The following is a 22,709-nucleotide window of genomic DNA, read 5'->3' as shown; positions in this document are numbered from 1 at the left end:
TTTGATCGAGATGGCTTGGATCTCTATCACAGGTTTGCCAACAAGGGCTACAGACACCAAGACATTCTTAATGCCTGGAATTGGACTAAGAATATTGAGAGAAAAACTTTGTTACAGTATCAATCCAACACCAGGGATTGCTCCACCAATATCATTCGGTTTGTAACCACGTTTGGTAGAAATTCCAATGCTCTCAAGGGTATTATCAATAGGCATTGGAATATTCTCATGGCCAACGAATATTTGAGAACAATATTGGATCAGAAATGCCACTTCTCCTACAGGAGAGGCAGAACTCTTGGCTCTCTCTTTTCACACTTCAAACACAAAGAAAGTGGGGGAGCAATACACCAACAAATGACTATATCAGGAGATATATTAGTAGGCACTTTCCCGTGTGGCCATTTTGGTTCATGCAAACAAGTCATTAAGAGCAAGGAATTCATTAGTCGTTATACTAGCAAAGTGTATCAATGCAGAATATTTGGCAACTGCAGCAGCAGTTGGCCGATTTATTTGGCAACTTGTCGGTGTTTAGCTTTTTATGTAGGTCAAACCTCTAGACCATTGAGAACACGGATCAACGAACATAGATCAGATATTAAAACCAGGAAAGATACCAATTGCCCTGTACAGGCATACTCTCAAACATCCTGAAGCACAGTTTTCTTTTGTAATCATTGAGAGAATTCTGGGTGACCGCAGTAATCCCCAGGGATGGCATAAAATACTTACTCATAAGGAACAACATTGGATCATTACATTGGGGGCTTTATTTCCCCCTGGACTTAACGACCACTTGTAAATATAGGGATAGAGGTGGGTATAGTTCATGTTTTAGGCTTATGTTAAATGATTTATATATCACATTTTTATCATGAATTATTATGATTATTGGTTTATAGTAATCTGTATGCCTCTATCTCTTATATTTTTCTACAGTTTTTCTTATGTGTCACATAGAATCCGATGAAGGGCAGCTACAGATATATCAACATACCTGCTTCGATTATAGCTGAACCAAGCATTATGGAACCTTGGATCAAGCATGGATTCTCCAATCCGGCTACATCATCATTTATTAACCACATATTTTTGGTTGGAACACCTAGTGCACTTTTTTCATGTTCTTGATGTGACTCTATGGTTATGACAACCATTAACCATATTATGTGTTTTCTCATATCAGTTACATTCATGATATTTAATATAATATGTGGGGGGCATTCCATAATATTTTTCCTATCATTATCTGAAATTTATATAAATGTTACATTTGTTATCTAATGTTAAGCCATGATTACATTTACAATTATGCATTATAGTAGTGTATATTTTTGTGTTAAGCCATGATTGCATTTACTATTAGACATTATAGCAGTGTATATATATTTTTTTGTGTTCTTTCTCTTTAACCACACATTGGTTGCATTTTCCACTTGTCTCTCAGGTGGGGTGTGTCTATAAATGGATTGTATTTTGTGTGAAATGTTCATACACTGAAGAAGGCATTGGTTGCCGAAACCGGTCTGTCTTACTAATAAAGGGCTGTTTTCAGCCAGTTACATGTATTAGACTTAGTATTTTTATTTGGTGACTTGTGGATCATATACTGCTAGCCTTGTGTTGTACAGTATACAAAAGTCTTATTACTGTAGAATGCATGGTACTTTGCACATAGGTTGCTGTCATAAATTGGCCATAAAGGTGACGTACACATGCATCTACCTCAGAAATGAATGCCCCGAGGAGGAATGCCAGCCTCAGGAAGGCAGGGAATGACCATCCAAGGAAAAGAACCAAACCACCAGGGGGAAAGAGAGAGGGACTGCAATACTTCAACAGAGAAGAGAAAGACATCATTATGGTAAAGTTTTACACAACTATTCTACGTCCTTCTATTAATTTGCTGCAGTATTCTTAACATGAGGGAGAGAAGAAAAGCAGGTAGAAACAGCTGAGCTCTCCTGAAAGCCATGGAGTACAGCTCTGGCAAACCCTGCCCTAGACTTAGAAATGCCATTCAAATGCACATAGAGTGTTTCAGTTTGTAAAAAAATGCAAAATATATACTTGTGTGTGAAATAAATGGCAAGAAAGAGAGCATCGAAATGGCTATATCACTACTGGTGGTACTTGGACATTTCCTGAGACATGTGCCAGAACTGAACTAAACAAATCTCAAACACTGCAGAATCACGGACACTGGTGCTGTATGTGGGGTTCTCATTCTTCCCTTTGTACCAGAGAAGACGGAAAAATCTCTATTCAGCTACATAGGATTTCCTTGTAGCAGGCTTCCTAGCCTTCTTGACTATGTTCAGCATGTCTTCAGTGAACTGGTATCTGAAAGGCAAGAGTGTTAAATCATCCAGATAGTGATATGCAGCCTCTATGTTGGGTGTATCAAGACTGCCCATATCCTGAGTTAGGAGGTCGACTTGCAAAGGTAGCCTGTAAGGTTTCATGCTGAACATATAAATCAGGAGGCAGAACCAATGCTATGTGACCCAAAGGGGTGCTATCAGCAGCATCCTTGGCCCCTTCTCCCTTCCTTTCTGGATCATCCTGGAGGGGACTGGAAGGAATATGTAAAGAAAAAGACTCACTCATCTGAATGAAAATGCATCAACTGTTCAAGCTTCTTTTTACTGTGCTCTGGAGCAGGGCTTCCTCAGTTGTTTTGGGTTGTTTTGCCCAGAGAGTTGAACAAGTCTTTTTCTGGAACACCTCATCTATGAATAATTTGAAGACAGACATTCTTCTATGACATCTACTTATAGGGATATATAACTCATCTACTTAGCTGGTCCACTACTAAATTCAACTAGGATGGGATGCACACTATCCTTAGGTTCACCTGGAAATAAATAGCTACCTCCTAGGCAGCTATAGCCATCCTGCACATGGGGTAAGACTTGATTTTCCCCCTCTTTGTTAATGTACTAAATTAGGAGTACTGTCTGCTACCACCTGCAAAACCCCCTCTTTTCAGATGGACCTGGAGGCTCCGAGTGTGCCTGAGTGGGTACCATTTCTTAACCCCCTTTCTACTTTACGGTCCTTAAAGTATATCCCCAAGCTAGGGATGAAGTATCCATGGTTAATGTTTTGATTCCTCTCCCTAGTTCAGTCTGACAAGTTCAGATCCATCATCCTAGCTCCTTTGAAATACAGGGTAGCATATCTCCACCAGTGCTGGCTCTAGGTACTTCTAGCATACCACGCTATGCTTTTCATATGCAGCCTGGTTAGTGGAAGCATCAAAACTATGGAGGGCATGAATCCCAATGTCCTCACTTATGTGCCCTCGGTATTCTCTAGCTGCAACATTTTTTCCTAGAGGCATCTGCTGGAAGTGTTTTGCCAGATACTCCACTTTATCTAGAGGGAGAGGTCCTCTGATTACTGAATTCTAGTAAAGAACCCAGGAATGCCACTTTCTTAGAAGGGGTGAGATCAGACTTGGGGAAGAAAACTCTCATACACTGAAACTGTCCATGGTAAACACGCAGCTCTCTCCACCTTTTCCTGGGATAGTGCATGAATAAAGTAGTCATCTAGGCAGGGATAACAATGAAAGCCCTTGGTTCTGAACAAGCATTTACTGGAGCCAGGCACTTTGTAAAAACCTTGGGTGTAGTGGCCAATAATAGCAAGCTAGTAAAGTAATATTTGACCCCGTCCCCCACTTTGAATCTAAGAAAGAAATTGTGGTCCCTATGAATGGGTGTACAAAGAGAGGCATCCTTGAGATTCAGGGTAACCATCAAAGCCTGAGAGGGCAAGGAGTGGTAAGAGGGCTTGCAGTGTCAGTATCATGAATTTTGGAACCTTAAGATAGGTATTTGGTCTTGGCAGGTCCAGGACTGGCTTCCATGGACCCTCCTCCAAACTGGACACTAGGAGGATTATTAAGTAGCAGCCCACATTCTAGTCCTGTTTTGGAACAAATTTAATGACTCCTAGTTGTAAAAGCTCTTGTAATATGGGAACGATCAGATGCACCTGATCCCTTGCTATGGATGAGATGCCTAGCATTTCTAGCTTTCTTATGAATTGTAAGTTATAGCCCTGATATATAGTACCCAAGGAATGCCACTTTCTTAGAAGGGGTAATATCTGACTAATGTATGTTGAAGGAAACCCCTCAGGCATTGAACAGTGAATAGTAAACACTTTCCTAGTTTTGTATGCACTTGGTTACCCTTGTTGATAATTTCAAGGTGTACAGGATAGGTACAGAAGAAGGCTGTGTGTTCTTTGTTGGGGTGGGGGGGAATGGAGAGGGAAATGTTCAAAGAACTTATGGCTGTTCCCAAGGGGGATATAGAGCCCTGGGACTTTTCCTTCACATCTCCTTGACATTTCTTCTTATAATAGTCCTCCTTTACCCCTGGCCTGCTTATCTCTACCTTGCTCAAACAGCAGCTGCGACTTTGAAAACTCTCTGATGCTCTGGTGGTTGAACAGCATTATCACAGACCAGAAGTAATGCTCAATGTGATTCTGACTTGGGAGCAAAAATGAGCCAATCACCTAAGTAATGGAAAATTTTGGTCACTACAACTTTTTGGAGGGTCACTACTACTCATGCACTTGAGCACCTTGGGGACTTTGGTTTGCACTAAAACAAATACTGCTGGAATTCCTTGGCAATCATGTTGCATAAGCAGGCATCCTGGAAGTCCAAATACCACATCAAGTGTCCTAAAGAAAAGGGAACTACTGTTTGCAGAGAGACAATTCAAATGTTTTCTTTGCTACATAATGGTTTAGGTTGCTGAGAACCAAGAATAGGCCTGAAGTCCATTGTTAACAAAAATGATCTTTAGTAACCTAGTCCTCCTGACTCTGGTGGGACTTCTTGAAAATCTTTTTATAGAAGGCTGACCTTCTGCCCTGCCACCTCTCTTTGCTAGAGTGGGGCATCCAGCAGGGATTTTGGAGTTCTGGGCTTACCTATGAAAGAGGTTATATAATGTTTGGATATTATGTCACATGCTCACCTATCCTGAGTAATCTTGGTCCACTGATGTTATTTGGACAACAATTCCCTTAGTGCCTCCAGAGTGGGGCAGTTGGGGAATGCTACGGGAGTGTTGCTGCCTCTCTACAGGCTGTCTTTTAATTTCTAGGGCAGTGGAAACATCTTCCTCTGGACTGGTAGTTATTTCAAAAGCTGAATTGATGTTGACCCCTTCCACAACACTCTTGTGAGCCTGATGTGACTCCTGTTTATTCCAACAAGATACAAAGGGAGCCATTCTGGAATGTGGTTTCAACAGAAGAGGATGAAACTTACCCCTCCCTCTCAATGGTAAGGGTTTTGCTCTGCTTTTTTTTCCTGTGCCTTTTAGGTGCCTGCTGATTTGTCACCAAAAGGATGAGTCTTAAGAATAGGAAGTCAGTGAAGGCCATAGTGGTGTACCCTAAGAAGTGTGTTATCCTCAATCAGGTACACTAGCTCACGGTTGTGCCTGCTGCCACACATTTTGATGAACTTTCAGCCACACTGCAAATGACAAGGGATGAATGGTTTCATTAGATTTGTGGAAATAGTGTCCTGTGCTCTGAATCTCTTTTCTTGTAACCCACCATGTAACTCCTGCACTACTAGGATCATCATCTTGGTGATTTCCCACCAACTGTCAGGTAGTTCAACACCTTCAGGGAGAAGGTTGAGGACAAGAACACACTTCCCACATCTGCCCATTGCCCTGGACTCATTGCCCAGTAGGTTCAGAGTAGGGTTCTGGATCATCTGCTCTCCTGGCTGTGGTTGAAACAATGGGTTCTGGCATAAGGGACTCTGACCAGACTGCTTAATCTCTGGCTGGGTGAAAAATGCAATCCAATTTCCTGGACACCAGAGTTATTGGTGTCCTTCAATATGTCCACCAATGCAGGGGCCAAACAGGAGGAATGGTGACATACTTGCATGCTTTTTGCAGTCTTCTCTGTGGAAACAAGGTGGGGTAAGGGGGCTATCTCTCTACTCTGCATGAAATGGAAGACTACTCCAAATCTGGAGTTGTCAGGGGTCACCTCAAAAAATCCATACCCTCTCTTCTTATCTAAATCTATACATGGGGACTCGAGGGAAAACAATAAGTTCATATATATGGAAGGCTGGTAGGATGTCTTTGAGGAGGTGCTATGAAGACTCCAGTGATGAAGAAGGCATTTTCCTGGCTTCCTTTAGGCAGGAAGGCTGAAAAAGGCATTTAGGCAATGCTGGCAGCATGGTCTAACACATCAGCCTGTCCATTAAGCACTGGTAAACATACCTGGGTCTGTGACAACATCTGCACCAGTGGGGCTTGATCTACTGTTGAAGGAAATATGGTGTAATGGCACTGACTGCACCAACATCACACCTGGCATCAGCAGCTCCAGCTAAGCTTAAGAGGAGAATACTGGACTGAGGACACCATGGTCAATGATAGTGAGGCTCCACATGCCACAGTTAGTAATGGAACTAAGGGCTGGGACATCAATGCTGGGAAAAAGGAAATGTCAGCACTAGGAAGAGACCTTGCTTACATATCCAACCTGAACTGAAAAGGGTGTTATATGAGTGATGGTCCAACTAATTCTGGGCACAGAAACTGAAGGTGGTACTGCTACCAGCCTGATGTGGTTTATAAAGGATTACAACAAATATAAAGTCACCACTTAATTGACACGTTTTGAAAATGGCAGTCTTACTATCAGACTCATAGTGTCGTACTCTTGTGGCTGAAGTAGTGAAAATGTTAGCATCTGTGGCTCTCCAGAGAAAGTAACTCTGCATAGGTCATCTTTTCCACAGTCAGTCTTTTTAGTAATAAAGGCATGAGATGAGGCTGCCCCCTTGGGGTCTACCTGGCTTCTTTTTACCTTGACTGTGGTCCCACCAGGGAAACAGTGTCAGGATGCTCCTGAGGCATGGGTACTGGTTGGAAGTTTCATGCCTCCACTTCTGTCTGCCAAAATTTACACTATAAGTGTGCTTAGGACCTTAATTCTGGCTTCTAAACTGGGACAGACTACATCTGTTGATTGGTTGGTGGGGTATGCATTAACAAGGAGGTTGTCACCAAGAATTATGTCAAGAAGTTCTTCATAACGGCTTTGACCCATTTATCCAGCCTACTTTGAAAAATAGGGTGGTCACAGGTGAAAGGACTGTCATCTGAGTTGGAGGCATCCTTTGCAATTAGTTTTGGCTGAAAGGGCCTTTTTCCCCACATTAGTAATGCGTTGCTCCTGCTTTAGGCTTTGTTAGAGCCTCTGCACATGTAACACTGAAGTGTGTTGACTAACTGCTGTGCCTGCTGCCATAGCTAGGGTAACCACCTGTCCCTCTTGACAAGGGAGAGTCCATATCTGGGCAATTGTGTCATGTGAAAAAACAAGAAAGGGAAATGCCCTGAAATATTAGGATACAAAAAATATTTCTTGAGGTTTCGGCTACAGCTGTACACCACTATTATTTTGTACCTGAAATACCTTAACATTAAAGGAAAGAACATGGATTGCTTAAATTCAACAACAGTGAACATTTATTTTGGTAAAAAAGTAAATTATAATTCTTTGCCCTGCTTAAGAGTATGGTTTGTTTTGCAAAATCTTATGCTTCTATAAATATGTCTCACCTTGGCCACTTGAAAAGGTGGCAACCCTAGTCACAGCTCTCACTGAAATTTCAGATGTGTGAAAATGACATGGACCACAGAGTTTCATTGGCTTTATGGAAATTGTTATTTTCTTCTCCAAGGCAAAAAAAGACACAGGGTATACCTATTGCTGGATACCATCGAATGATTTTGTCACGGTGATGAGCACTGAGTCACACCTGGGACCTAAACAGCAAATTTGGGAAGGACAGAGAGACTCCTAGAAGGATGGCTTAAAGTTAGGGAAGAGAAAACAGAATCCTTGTTTCTCTGCCTGAAAATCTAGCAGGAACTGCAAAATAAAGTTGGCTTTTATGAAAAATATGAAAAAATGACAAAAAGAGGTACAGCAAAGCTTAAAGATGGCAGTGATGAAATGGGGAGCTGACATACCAGCAGCCTAATGGGAAATGGTGAGGAAGCAAACAGCCTGAAGAGTTCTAGATGTTAAGCAGCCCTAACACCTGCAACATATAGTCCTATCTGCTATGGAAAATGGACCACTTCTCATCTGACTTAGGGTCGAGGGGTTTTGATTTTTCTTCTGTTGTGGCACAGGGCATCACATTGTACTCCGACAATGTGGTACATCACATATCATTAGTGTGGGAGCTTCTCAGTAAAACAAATGTTGAAGTGGAATGGAAAAACAGGATGCACTCAACTGAAGCTCCACCATGGAAGGTCCTTGATGTTAGCATTAAGTGCCTTCTGATAATGCTTTTATAGAAATAAGTTTTCAATACCATTAGAAATTTTGGTCAAAATAAATACAATTCTTACTCAGCTCCAGGGACATAGAGGAATAAAACCTTGACTATGGACCAGGTGACCAGTGTTTAACAGTTCAGGCAACTGAAAGAGCTGGCATCGGGGAGTAGGATGCACAATGCCACAATCCCTTGAAGGAGGTGTAGTGATGCAATTGTGTGCTTGGGGAGTGATGACTGCTCTCCAAGCTATCACTTGGAGGTAGCCTTCAAAGCAAGTAAGTGAAAGCATGCCCTTACAAGTGGAGGGCACTATACAAATTTCTTCATAGTCAAGATGCTGGCAAGGACAGAATACACCCTTCTTTGTTGCCTGCAGTATTTGATTTAAATTTGCAATGAAAGCTTTTAAAGTTCCATAACAACAAAATCCCTGGAAGACATATTAAACTCTGGATTAGTACACTGCAAATGCAGCCCACTCACAGTGGAATGGACTCCTCCTTCAAAAAAAGAAACTGCAAATGTGTTAGAAGTTACAATGATGGATGTAAAGATATCTGCAGACTGCTGTAGACACTAGAATATCATCTTACTTCACTGTATTATTCTATGTTCAAAGATCTGAATACCAAGCTTACAATCTGACAACCAGGAAGCCTGACTGACATGCACCAATGTCTATTTTTCATAAATCATACAACGATTTCTTACAAGTAGATGATGTTCACTGTTTAATCAAGACTGGTAATATGTTCAATAATCTAGGTGGATTCTGTGGGTCTATATTAGTACATCAAAAGATATTTTTGTCGAACATCTCTCCATCAATGCCAAAGAGTCAAAATTCACTTATGCAAATTGTGGAATTTTTCACAGAGTAAGGAAGTAGTTGGCTAAATCCACAACTTTGCCCTGCTCCCCAATGTAGTGCGATCTCGGAGTTGGTATATATAGTTAGGGGGCATGGGGGCGCAGCCCTCCACTTGGGTGGGTTTGATTTAGTGTAGTGTGTGTTCTGTTGTTTGTTTCATTGCCTTGGGGAAAAATTCTGCAATTTGTGAAGTGAATTTCGACTGTTTCGTGTCAATGGAGAGGTGTTTGGTGGAAATGTCTTTCAGTAAAATAACAGAGACCCAGATCCTGTATCATAAATCCATCCCTTTCTCTTGTCTCACTGTTTACATTAAAGCTTAGACTGTCTGTGTGTGCCAGACAGCATTTCAGGAAGAATCAGGTTTGACTGCGCATTAAAGACTAGAACAAAAAGATCACAGCCAGGAGTCTACAGTGAAAGATTCTTTTATGTATCCAAGTAGCTCCGATTTTCTAACTTCACTGTCTTCTTTATGAGAAACCTTTTAACTTTCTCATAGGTATATGAAGTGTTTCGCTGTGTTAAGCAATGTATTTTCTACCCTCATTTTTCTGATGCAGTTGAAGTTATTACTGTCTAACTTTGATCACAAGGGTTATATTTCACGGTTTCTTTCTGACATTTTTTCAAGCAGATCTATAGGTTCTGTTTACTTTACTGCCATTACACTTAATATTATATGAGCTATCCCAAACGCCTTCTTAACCACTTTGAAGACACTGTTCATCAAAGCTTCGACTGTTATCTATAAACATGACCAAGTTCTTTATGGCAGTGTACATTCTGGGTATATGACTATCAATTTTACAATCAAATTTCACAGCGTTATTCACAAAGCTGAGGATACTAAATTTCTTCACTGTGACTATAAAACTCATTAGTGACAACTGTGCAGTGCTGAAACTCTACCCTGTAGCACCACCACATCTAAGGTGGGGTAAAAATACTTCATACACTGCAGTTATATGCATAACTGTCCCTCTTTTACTTATAAAAAGAAAATACCAAATAATAAAACTTGCAGCACTAAACAATGTGATATTCAAATGTTTATATGCTCTTTATATGCTCTGTTAAATAATCGGTTCTGAAACAGCAACTTTTAAGTAATCCAGTGCATCTACATGCAAAATCCATGTCAAGCTTTTGTCAGCTCCAGATATGTCTAGGAAAAATGTCAAACTATCTATGCTATACCTGACTTCACAGAATATCACAAAAATTTAGAGAGAGTGACATTTCCCTTCATGAACCTATATTGCTTTAGAGCTAGGTGCAAGGTGATCTTTCATTTTTGTGATAGATTCATAATGACTCTTTCCAATACTTTACAAAGTGTGCATGTTAAACTGATGGAATGCTAATTATCTGTATCTAAAGTAAAACACTCGGTGAACAGGAGAGACCTCTCATTGCTTGTCAATACATTTTCAGCATATACCCATCTCTGAGACAATTATTCCAAGATCTGACTTTTTTTTTTTTACTTCACATAAGAAATTTCTTTGGACTATCACTGGATCACATAGAACTATTACTTTTGACTTTACTGAAGGCTGCTTTGCATGACCTTCTGTGATACATGGTATATTAGAAAAATGCAAAGATGGTCAACTTTTGTTCAGAAGTAGAACTTCAGAACCTCATGGGAAACGGTTCACTATATCATTCTGTTCCGTGACTCATGACCCACACAATGCCTATCACTGCCTTTTATATAAAATAATAAATTAATTTTCCTTAGAAAACAGAGTTAGACACACACAGCACATTTCTTAATTTATTAGGTAACATCAGAAGCATAGCTGGCTCAACCAGGGCCCCTTCTGCCAATGCCACGGACTAACACCTCATCCATCAGCTCTTCAAGTGGAAAAAAAGGAAAACTGCAGGGTCTCATGTCGCTCCTACCACACCAGTCAAGTGGCCAGATACACAACCTGGTTGATTGTGTCCCTCCAACACTTTGCACTTGGGACAGTTGCCCACTTTGCCACTCCTTGGCTATACAACTTTTAGGTATATTGCAAGGTTACGTCTTTTCTTCATCATCAGCTGCACACACAGAATCTCTAAAACCTTATTTCAGCATATTTATATTAGCTTAAGTTAGTGAGTTTCAAATATTTTACAAATGAGTATCGCTGCTGCAACTGATTGTTTATTAATGATCCTGATTCTAAATCAATAAACTCTGAAACCTTGAAGTAATATTCTAACCTTGTACAGCCAGAAAATTAATTCCTACACCACACAAGCCTTTGCCATTTATACACAAAAAAGGCGTTCTGCACTGACATACTCAAAGTTTCAAGGATAGAAGATTTTAAAGCAAATAACCTTAGAAGACATGTTTCTTTCTGGCAAAGCCAGTCTGCTATTACATATAAAGACCATTACTCAGAGCAACCAAAATTCTATACAAATATTCTGCTTCTGACACACATGAATACCTAAAACAAATACTTACAACCACAGTGTTTGTAGATACGATATACTCTACTTCTTTGGTCCAAGGGTTCATAAAACTGAACCATCGACTTCTAAGTGTAATAAAAGAGCCATCTTTTATTTTAAACTTGTAACAGTTTGTAGCTATCTTCTCTCTCGTTTGTAAAACTAGAAGAAGAAAATAGATAAGTATTACAACCTTTGTGTGCTATGGCATTCAACATACTAGGCAGCTCCAAGTACAGATAATTGTTTATTCTTTTAGAATTAAAGTTTTGGGGAAAAGTTACACTTGAGTTATCAGTGCTTGATCATAATAAAGTGTATGTTTACTACATTAAATACATTACAGTGCAAATCTGAGAAGTAGCGAGAATGTACAGAAACAAATTCCACAGTTTTAAAATGAGTGGCTTAATTTCCTAATGTCATATTTTATTCTGCAAACAGATCATACTTAGAATTCACTAATAAAGCAAACACATACCAGTTAAACTGTGCACAAGCACAATTAAGCAGGAATACTGGAAGTTTAGAGCAAATCTCATATCACAGTTTATTTCCACACACAATGCATACTCAACTCTAAAATAATTCTTTTGCAACTGCTTTTTATACATGTAGTAGTTTTTTTAATCAGTAGGTAATATATAGAATAGTTAAGCAATTTTGCTACAAAAACTGCAAACTCGCATCTCAATCACACCCACTCCCACTACCATGCACTGTAAATGTTACTTAAGCCACTTAAATTTCTGAGTGTGTACATCCCACCCAACCCCAGGAGAGCCAAGTGGGTCAACCCCTTTACTTGTCCCTCTCCCTATCTGGCTATTCCCATGCCCCAACCAGTAACTGAACCCTGGTCACTTTGGGTCAGAGTCAAGACTCCATCCTTAGTGCCAAGGCACTAGGCTACCAATCCATTTTGGTGTCCCATAAGGCATGCAAGTAAGACCCTTGACCATTTCTATACTCATTGACAAACTGTTCACTGATGACCTCATCGAGTTACTCTCTCAAACCTATCTCAACCAAAACAATGTTGGAAGGGATCTTAAATCGTTCACTTACAGAATGGAAAAAATACCATTCTAATAATAAACATTCCTAAATATTATTGGATTTCATTAATCAAAACAAACTATTGACTCTATATGGGTTAAAAAGTACAGCTGTGTACACTTACCATAAATGTAGATGTTCAAGTGTTTTCATTGTTGCAGTCCTGAGTATTGGGATTTACTGCGGTGAAAGCCCTCGGATGGCCCAACTACCAGAGAAAATTATTTCTGGCTCCCAAGCTGGCATCATGAAATCAGTATTTTCTTGCCCTCAACTATGAGGAGCTCTAAGATGACAGGCGGTATCCAATTGATAACCTGACAAAGCAAGAGGGCCCAGGAAGGGTCCCTTGGCAGATTTGTAGGAGGACAGAAAGAAGCCTAGACAATAAGATAAGGGGGTCACAGGAGGGAGGGAAAGAAGACTAACAGTGAATACACTCAAACATCTACATTTACGGTAAGTGTACATAGCTGTGCTATGTTATTCGTGTTTCACTGTTGCAGTCCTGACTATTTGGAAGATTCCAAAGCTGAAAAGGAGGGAGGGAAGGAGCCTAGGGAAAAGAGAGGATGCCTGCAGGACTGCAGTGGCAAAGTCTGCTTTATGCTTGGAGAAGGCTGCCAAGTGTTAGTGTTTGGTGAAAGTATGCACTGAGGACCAGGTGACAGCTTCTAAAATGTCCGTGGTGGGGACTCCCTTAATGAAGGCAGCAGAGGTTGCCCTGGTGGAATATGACCCGATCCTTACTGGAGGTACTTTGCCATGGGAGCTGTAACAAAAGAAGATGCAAAGGGAAATCCATTTGGAAACAGTCCATTTAGAGGCTGGTTTGCCTTCTGAGCCAGCGGCAAAGGTAATGAACAGCTGTTTAGTCTTTCTCAAAGTTTTTGTCTTGACCAGACAGAAGCATAGCTGTCTGTGCACATCCAAGGAATGCAGAATTCTCTTCCCTTTGTTTTGAGGGTTGGGAAAGAAGGAAGTGAGATGGATGGCCTGGTTCAGAGAGGTGTCAGTGACCACCTTGAGCTTAAGGGAGTGGTTGGCTCTGAGAGAGACACTATCCCTTGGGAAGATGAGGAAAGGTTCCACTGCCATGAGGGCCTGCAACTCAGAAACCCTCCTGGGTGAAGTGATAGTCAGAAGTGGTGCTGTTTTCCATGGCAGAAACTTTAGGTCAGCAAAAGCTGCTTTCTCAAAAGAGGGCAAGGTCAGCTTCTCTAGCACAAAGTTAAGGTCCCATACAGGAGAAAGTTTCCTTCTGGGGGAGGTCTAATTTCAGCTACTCCCCTAAGAAATTGTCTTAAGAGAGGATGGGAGAAAAGAGGGGGTTGAAAAGGCACATATGCAGAGATGGCAGAAACATGGATTTCAATAGATGAAAAAATCCCTGATTCAGCAGCTCAGTCAGGTATTCCAGAATGTTGGAAGTATGTGATGACTGTGGATCTAGGTGGTGGTCTTTGCACCAAATAGAGAACTATTTCCAGTTAGCTGAGTAGGATTTCCAAGTGCTAGGCCTTCTAGATTATTTGAGGATGTATAGCACCGGTTTACTTAAGTTAGTACCGCTGGTGGGTATTTTGGGATCATCCAGGCTACAAGGCTGAGTCTGCACGTTGGGATGGACTACTTTTCCCCCCATTCTGGATGAGGTCATCTACCCTCCGAGGTAGTAACCATGGGGTCTGGTTGGTGAGCTTGAGGAGGAAGGGATACCAAAGCTGTCTGGGCCAGTTTGAAGCTATCAGAGTTGCTCTGGGCCCTCTTCCCTTATTCTGAGAAGGACATAAAGTAGGAGGAATAGGGGGGAATGCATAAATGAAGAGGTGAATCCATTGGAAGGAGAAGGCATCTGTTTTCCAGGCTTTCTCCCTGTCTGGTCCTGGTGCAGATGTGTGTTTTCCTCGGATGCAAAGAGGTTCACCTGTGGAACTCCCCAAGTTGGGTAAGGGTTAGAAAAATCTCTGTATGAAGATGTCACTTATGGGGGACCATCAGATTTCTGCTGAGATGGTTTGCCAGAGAGTGTTTTGAACTCCTGGGAGGTATTGTGCTATGAGGTGCAACCACATGCAATGTGCTGTTTCCCAGATTTGCATTGTTAGATGGCACAAGGGGGGGGTAGGAATGTGTCCCTCCCTGCCCAAGTACCACATTACCATGGTATTGTCTGTCTGTATTAGCAGGACACCTGGTGCCCATATTTCCTTGAAGGCTAGTAGGCCATTCAGTACTGCCATCAGTTCCTTCCAATTGATGCGTCTGTCCTGGCAATTGAAATCCCACTTTCCCTGGGTTCGGAGGTTCTGGAAGTGAGTCTCCCAGGCTGTCTGAGGCATCTATGGTTAGGGTTTGACCCTGTGGTGAGAATTTGAAGAGGAGGCCCTGACTCAGAGCAAGCTTGTGCCCAACATGTGAACTCTTGTCTGAGGCAACGGATCAGGGGAATATGGGTCTCTAGGGACTGTGAGCTCTGGCACCATACATTGAGGTACTACTGGAGCTTTCTCATGTGCAGCCTGGCAAGGTGAACCATGAGGATACATGAAGCCATGTATTCCAGAGCTTGTAGGAATTCCCTTGCTGGGATGCAATCCAACTGTATCCTGTGGAAATAACCTGATAGAAAGGAGACTTTCTCTGGAGGGAGGAATGCCTTTTTGGAGAGAGGAGTTCAGAAGGGCCCCAAGGAAAACTATTTTTGGGCTGGTGAAGTGTTGGGTTCTAGAGATTCACTTGAACCCAGGGAAGAGAAAAGATCCTGGGTGAATTTGAGGTCCACGAGGAGTTGTCTGATCTGTGGACTGTAAGAGAAAGTCATCTAGGTGTGGGTAGATTTTGATCCCCCTGGTCTGCAGAAGGCTGCTGCTGGTGCCAGGCATTTTGTGAAAATTCTTGGTGTAGTAGATAAGCCAAAGGGCAGTGCAGATACCTGACGGTGACTGGATCCTGCCCTGAAGTGTAGAAATCTTCTGTAGGACTCCTGAATAGGAATGTGCGGGTAAGCATATTTTAGGTCTAGAGAGACCATGAAGGCCTTGGGGGATATCATGGGTAGTAGCTTTTGAAGCATTAACATTTTGAACTTTGGTACCGGGAGAAACTGAGCTTGAACAGATCCAAAATGGGGGGCCAGGAACCTTCCTTTCTGCGGACCAGGAACAGCCTGGAGTAGAATCATTTCCCGTTGAGATGCAGGGACCAGTTCTACTGCCCCTTGTCAGCATAGGTTTTGGATTTGAGCCATGGCCTCTGCTTTTTGACTTTGGGGAACATCTGGATAACCTGAGTATTTTAAATGCACTTTGCAAGTGAGTTTGTAGCCATCTGCAGTAATGTTTAGAACCCACCTGTCTGAGGCAATATGGGTCCAGGTATCCAAGAAAAGAGCCAGCCTTCCTCCTAGTTTTGGGATGGGGGTTGGAGGGAGGGTGGCTGAGTCACTGTTGCTCTCTGGATGTGGCTTGGGGTCTAGAACTCCCTTGCCTGGGGGGCTTCTGAGATTCACTGCCTGCCTCTTTGCTGGTGTTGCCTCGGTCTATGTGGCCTATCCATTTGGGGTTTCCTCTCCCTACTCCTAGGCTGGGAGGGAAGGACCAGCGTTTGGCAGGAGAATTTCTACTAAACCTTGGAGGTTGCATCTAGAGGAAATCTTTTACTGTCTGCATTGATTTTGCTTTATCTTCCATCTTCTTAAATACTTCATCTGCCTTGGGCCCAAATAGAACATCTTTGTCCAGGGGGGCATCCAGCAGGTTAGACTTAACATGGTCTGGAAGAGTTTATCGGAGCCAAACATGCCTTCTAATAACAGAACCAATTGTAGCAGCTCTACAAGATGCTTCTATGGTATCATAACTGCAGTGAAGGGAATGTTTGTCTACCTGAGCACTAGAATGACAGATCAGACAATTTCTTGGCAATGTTTTTATCTTCAAGGGTAGAAACCTTTTGTTTGAGCTGTTCAAGGCTAGCCTATTGATAATCATATAAAAATGACAGTTTACAGCCCTCATGGTAAGAGTGGCAAGGATGTATACACTTTGTTTGCCAAACCTGTCCAGGGACAGTCTATCTTTATCTGTGGGATTAGGATTTCTGGATAAGCTGCTTCTGGCTCCTTCAGGTCCTGGGAGTGATCACTTTTGGGTCATTAGTGAGATTTTTGTACAGATATTTATGGGCATCCTGAACCCTGTAAAACCTGTCTGGTTTACATGGGGTAGGTGGGAGGGAATCAGGTTTTAAGGAAGATTCCATGAAGACATCCTCCACTACTTCCAGAATGGGGATAATAGCCAGAAGCTTGTGCTCAGGCAGGTCCAAGAACTCCGTAACTCTTTTCTTTGTTTGTGGATAGTCTTCAGCCTCCCACCGAAAATGCTGTCTTATGGCATAGGGGGGGGGGGTCTCTCCAAAGGTGAAATACTCAGGAGGAGAAGCAGAAGGAAGGATTTCCTCAGAATCCTCATAAGATGTATAGGTGGGGCCTTCGTCAGACTCAGAGTCCTCAAGGTCTATGTCCTCCTGGTAAATTTCTGGGGGAGCGCCTCTTTTCCTTTTCCCAGGGGAAGTAGCCCTGGAGCTTGTCTTGATCTGACAGTAGAGATAAAGTCCTCAGCTAGTTTAATTAAATCCTACTGGGACCCATGTGAAGTGCAGCCAGAAGGCCTAGCTGAAGGCCTTGATGCAGAAGCCTTCCTATTAGTGGCTGAAGCCTTAAGTCCAACAGTGTCTGATGACCTGATGCCTGTTTCTCGTGAGTGTTGAATGAGCACCAGAGCTGGAGTGGGCAGAGGCCTAGACGTAGAGTCTCTGGGCAGTGTACGCTCTTCGGATTTTGCCGAATAGTTCTGCTATTAAAACAAGCACAGAAATTACAACTGGGGACGTCGAGGTCTGGGCCTAGGCAAGTAACACTAAGGGTATGAAAGTCTGTGTGTGGGATCTATTTACCACAACACAGACAGTTAACATTATCTGACATGAGCAAAGGAAAGAAAAATGTTTCCCAACAGGGTACTTATCTTGTCTGATGACACTTCTCTCTGGTATGGACTGACCGACGCACTTGAATACAGTTTTAGGCTCTGCGGCAAGAAAAGACTGATTTCATGACACAGGCTGGCTACCTTTACACCTGAGAGTACTGACATCAGTCAGGGCATCTGCCAGCCTGGGAGCCAGAAAGAATTTTCTCTGGTAGTTGGGCCAGCCAAGGGCTTTCACAGCAGGAAATCCCAATAGTCAGGACTGCAACACTGAAACATGAAGAACACCATATTTGATATTATGACATGTAAAGCTTCTAGTTGTTTTCCACTAATACTTATCACATAATTATAAGACACGGACCAAAATACTGTTAGATGTAATTTAAAAACTGGTACCTATTAAACATCAACTAGTTCAAGATTGTGTAAAAACTTACCAAAATGACAGATGTCCTTTTCTTCTCTGTTTCAGTATTCTTTAAATGAGGGAGTTGCCTGCCAAGGCAACCCAACATTGTTCAATATATCAAAATCTTTTACTACTGTAGGGTGTGCGGTTCATCTGATGTAGGCTACTATTGGACATAGGCCATAAAAGGGACGTATGTGCACACCATTCTAAGAACTGAAGCCTCAGGTGGAGAGATGGTCTAAGGTTGCCTGGGAAAGCTAATGTGGAGGACATCTTTAAGAAATTGTTTGGCCTCAGATCTGGAAGCTAGAGGAGAGGAATGTGGCAAACAAGCACAGACAGCTAACAAATGTGCTTTTATGGAGGAATAAGCTAAATCTGCATTAAGCAATTCACATAGATATGAGAGAACCATACGGGGATCCACCGTATGCAGGTCCAGGTTTCTAACAAGACACCAAAGGGAAAATCTCTTCTACTTGTAAAGGCAGATTTTCTGGTATTAGGTTTCCTGGCCTCCTGCAGGACTTGAAGCACATCCTCAGAATAAAGGTGTTGGAAAGAAATCAGGACCATCACCTACAAGGTCAGTTGAAGAGTTTCCAATTGTGGGTGGATGAGTGAGCCCTTGTTCTCTGTGAATAAGTCCACTCTGTCAGATAACTTGTTATGATTGCCCTTTGCTAGATGTAGAAGGGGAAACCGATGCTGTCTTGGGCAATAGGGAGTCACCAGCAGGATCTTTGGTCTGTCATGTTGAATTTTCAGGAGGACTTTTGGGATGAGTGGTATGGGAGGGTATCCATAAAGAAACTTTCCCTTCCAAGAAATTGACAGGGTTTCCACCAGACCTCTCAACCATACAGAATTCCTCATTTTTTTTACTGATTTTGAGGTCAAAATAATGGGGTGCCACGAATTCCCGAGTGGGCCCTTTAATTTCCAAATTTCCTGGGGTTTTTTTCAAACTTTTTTTAGGACAAATTTTTGCTGATGTCATCACGTGCAGGGGGCGGGCGTGATGACATCAACTTTGTGAACGGACTGCCAGCCTGTCAGAATTTGGCTGAGGGCTGGAGGGGGCATGCACTTGTGTACTAAGTTATTGTTTGACTCTGACGGTTTGTTTTCATACCGCAACATGCATCTCCGTTCTAGGAGAGTTTGCAGTCCATTTTTTGTGTGCTCCTGACCCTGTGAGGCTGCCCATAGTAAGTTTACTGTTTTTTTTTTTTTTTTTTAATAGTTCTGCTGCAAGGAAAGGAGAAGTCCAGAGTTTGTATCTCTGTTTGGTAAGGTTCTTGTGAAGTGCCGTTTGCAATTAATTTGCTGTCTCTCTGGTCAGCAAGATTCTTATGAAGTGCCACCTGTTTGCAAGGCAAGGGCCTTATGTTTACTAATTCTGCTGTTGTTCTTGTTAATTTGCATGAAGTTCCAGCCCGTTTGCAATTAGTTTGCTGTATTGGCTGTGTTTGGAAAGATTCTTAGAAGTGCCGTTTGGAATTATTCTGCTGCGTCTCTGTTTGGATTCAGAACTTCGGCAAGGTTCTTATGAAGTGCCGTTTGCAATTAATTTGCTGCGTCTCTGTTCGGCAAGGTTCTTACGAAGTGCTATTTGCAATTAATTTGCTGCGTCTCTGTTCGGCAAGGTTCTTATGAAGTGGAATTTGCGAAGCAAGGGTCTTATGTTTACAGTACCAGTTCTGCTTCTACTGAACTTGTTAATTTGCACGAAGTGCCATTTGTGATTAATTTAATGTGTCTCTGCTTGGCAAGGTTCTTATAAAGTGCTGTTTGCAAGGCAAGGGCCTTATGTTTACTAGTTCTTCTGATCTTTTAATTTGCTGTCTCTCTAGTTCAGGTGTGTGTGCGGGCATGTGAGAGAGAAAACATATTGATATTACAATGAATCTAAGTGGTATTCAGTCAATGTGCCTTTTGCAAAATATTAAATGATGATAGTAAGGTCACAGCTGAGAAACTACCTCAGCTATTAAATGTGAACCATTTTTTTCAAAATATGGACATTGGACAATGAAAGGCATTAAAGTCAAGATTGATGTACAGCAATCTGCTAACCCCAAGTTTCATAATGTGCAAAAAGCTAAAGTGGAGACAGAGCTGCAAAAGTTAAGTGTCTGAACAGTATAAAATGCAGAATGGAGTGAGTGAGTTGCACTAGTAATTCTGCACTATAGTAGAAATATTTAGGAGATATTCAAATTTGAAGATATTATGTAGTGTCTAGCGCCTCAATATTATATATTGTACAGTATGCACTACCATAAGATGGGAATATTACTACGTAACTAGTGGGGGGGGGTGCATTTTGCAAACAGTGACTTCTTATTTATACTGCAGATAGAAATGCAGAGCATTTTAAATAATTCTTGATTATTAATATGCACAAGTGTCTGCACCAGTATAATTTATCTAAGGAGTGGTATTGCCAGCTATATCACAAGAAACAAGGGACCAGATGTTTCAGAGGATTCACCAGATGCATCACTACTTTGATAATATACAGGTGGCAGAAACACTGACAACTACTTGAACAATTATATAACATCATAAACAGTAAACCCAAGAGGTTCATTGCACCCCAAATTCCATACCAAAAAAAAAAGTGGTCTCCATGTCAAGAGATTTAATTTTCTGGAACAAGCATGATAATTCTTTCAATGTTTTGTATGCATACACAAGGGTCACTTAAAATTATGGTTTTCCCATGCAGTATTGAGTAGTGGCCTATCGGCAAGATACCAGACAAGGTAAAGGTAGCAAGCTTCCTTATAGCATTGGAAGTGTCCATTAGTGTCATAACAGCCTGCTTAATGTTGACTTTGTAAGGCCATTTTTGAAAAATGCTTGTTGGGACTCAAAGAATCCTGCTGTGAGCATAAACTGCTGCAGGAAAAAGGTCCATTTTTGCCATCACAAAAAAAAAATGTGACTCAGACACATTAGCTGAAATGAGGGAAGACCTTATTATTTTCTATTTTGCATGTCTGTGAAATGAACAGTATTACTGCTAGTGCTAATCAGCACTTTGTTATGGTAATCACTGCTGGTGGCCCATGCATCGCATTGGCACAGGCATCTCCCTTATACACTCTCCCCCCACCCATACATTTTGTACATTCAAATACACACACATTCACAATTTCCCATTCTTCTCTAATGTCCCTAATTTTATAGAATGCCCATGATTTTGCCTCATATATTTGCTGTGCTCCTGTCATGAATACAGTCAATAACATTTAAACTTTCTTGATGCAAAATATGTTGTTATATTAATGTTTAAAGTTACTTAGAATCATTTTCAAGTGTCCTTTGCATCTAGTCTAGATGCATGTTAGGGTTAGAGGCAGGGGGAGGGTTAGGTTTAGCAACACGTATTGGAGTGGGCAAGGTCACATAATTATGTATGCAAATTTCATGTTAATCAGCATGCAGATTTGTACCTATTTTCATGGGCCTTTGTCCAAATTGTTGATGTTTCCAGGTTGAGAGGTATGGTTTCCACTTTCCTTGCCCGAAAATGTGGTTCTTTGGCACAACATTTTGAAAGTTGTTTGTTCAGAGGGGTGGAAAGCAAGTCTATTTGTGGAATACCCAGATGAATGGGGATATGGAGATAAGCATCCTTGATGTCTACAGATGCTAGGAAGGCCTGAAGCAGAATAAGAGAGAAAAGGTTTGGAGAGTTAGCATTTTCAAGGAGGGAACTTTCAGAAAGTTGCTGAGATAGGAGAGGTCTAAGATGAATTTTCAAGGCCCTTCCTTCCTGGGGACCAGGAATAAGCATAAATAGAAGCCTTTTCCTTTTTGAGGTGGGGACACGGGCTGGATTATGCTCTGTTCTAGCAGGTTTTGCAGAACTGGAGGGAAAAGAGGTTCCTATTCTTTTGGAGGTTGAGGGATACTCCTGAAGGGAGGTACTGTGTGCCAGACCATGAAGTATCTATTCTTTATGATCTTGAGTGATGGATTCTCAGGTTGGAAGGGATAGGGTAAGGCGCAGGGAGAGGGGGTGTGCCATAATTGTCTGAGGAGTCACGAGGAAGAGCTCGTCCTATCAGGATAGGACTGCTTAGCCAACAGGGGAGCAGAGGAAGAAGAGAAAAACTGGTGTGTTTTCTTGGACCCCTTGGGGTTTTGATTGGGGGGGGGGTCCAGGATTGCCTGCACACAAAGACCCGTTTCCCAGGGTAGTTCCTGTGGAATTTAGGCACAGGTGAGACCAAGCTATGTTTAAGGTCTTTTAGTTCCTTGCTCTTTTCTTGCAGGGATTTGAACAGTTCAGCAAAGGGTTTGTCAAATAAAGTGGTGTTGTACAGGGAGGCATCCATAAGCTTTGCCTTTATGTCCTCAGGGAAGGGCTGAAGCCTTAAATCAAGCAAACCTTCTTAGTGCAGAGGAAGAAACTCCAGCTCGTAAAGTGGCCTCTACTGCATTACAGCTGCATTTAATCGAATGTCTGGATATCTGAGAGGCTGCAGCAATAAGACAGTTTGTCAAGGCTTTGTTCTCAAA

General features: G+C 41.8%; 1 protein-coding gene across 1 annotated transcript in view; it reads right to left on the bottom strand.

The window, feature by feature from the left end:
- ARNTL (aryl hydrocarbon receptor nuclear translocator like) overlaps nucleotides 1-22,709 on the bottom strand; it is a 545,416-nt gene that overhangs the window by 190,871 nt on the left and 331,836 nt on the right. The window contains exon 13 of the mRNA XM_044059187.1: nucleotides 11,719-11,867. Coding sequence (XP_043915122.1) covers nucleotides 11,719-11,867 — 149 coding nt within the window. The remainder of the gene's footprint in view (nucleotides 1-11,718; nucleotides 11,868-22,709) is intronic.

This window comes from Protopterus annectens, chromosome 17.part0 (genome assembly GCF_019279795.1).
Source record: "Protopterus annectens isolate FY-2018-M chromosome 17.part0, PAN1.0, whole genome shotgun sequence".
In the NCBI taxonomy this organism is placed as follows: Eukaryota; Metazoa; Chordata; order Ceratodontiformes; family Protopteridae; genus Protopterus; species Protopterus annectens.
The sequence above is the reverse complement of the archived record's forward strand: the minus strand, read 5'-3'. Positions and strand labels throughout refer to the sequence as shown.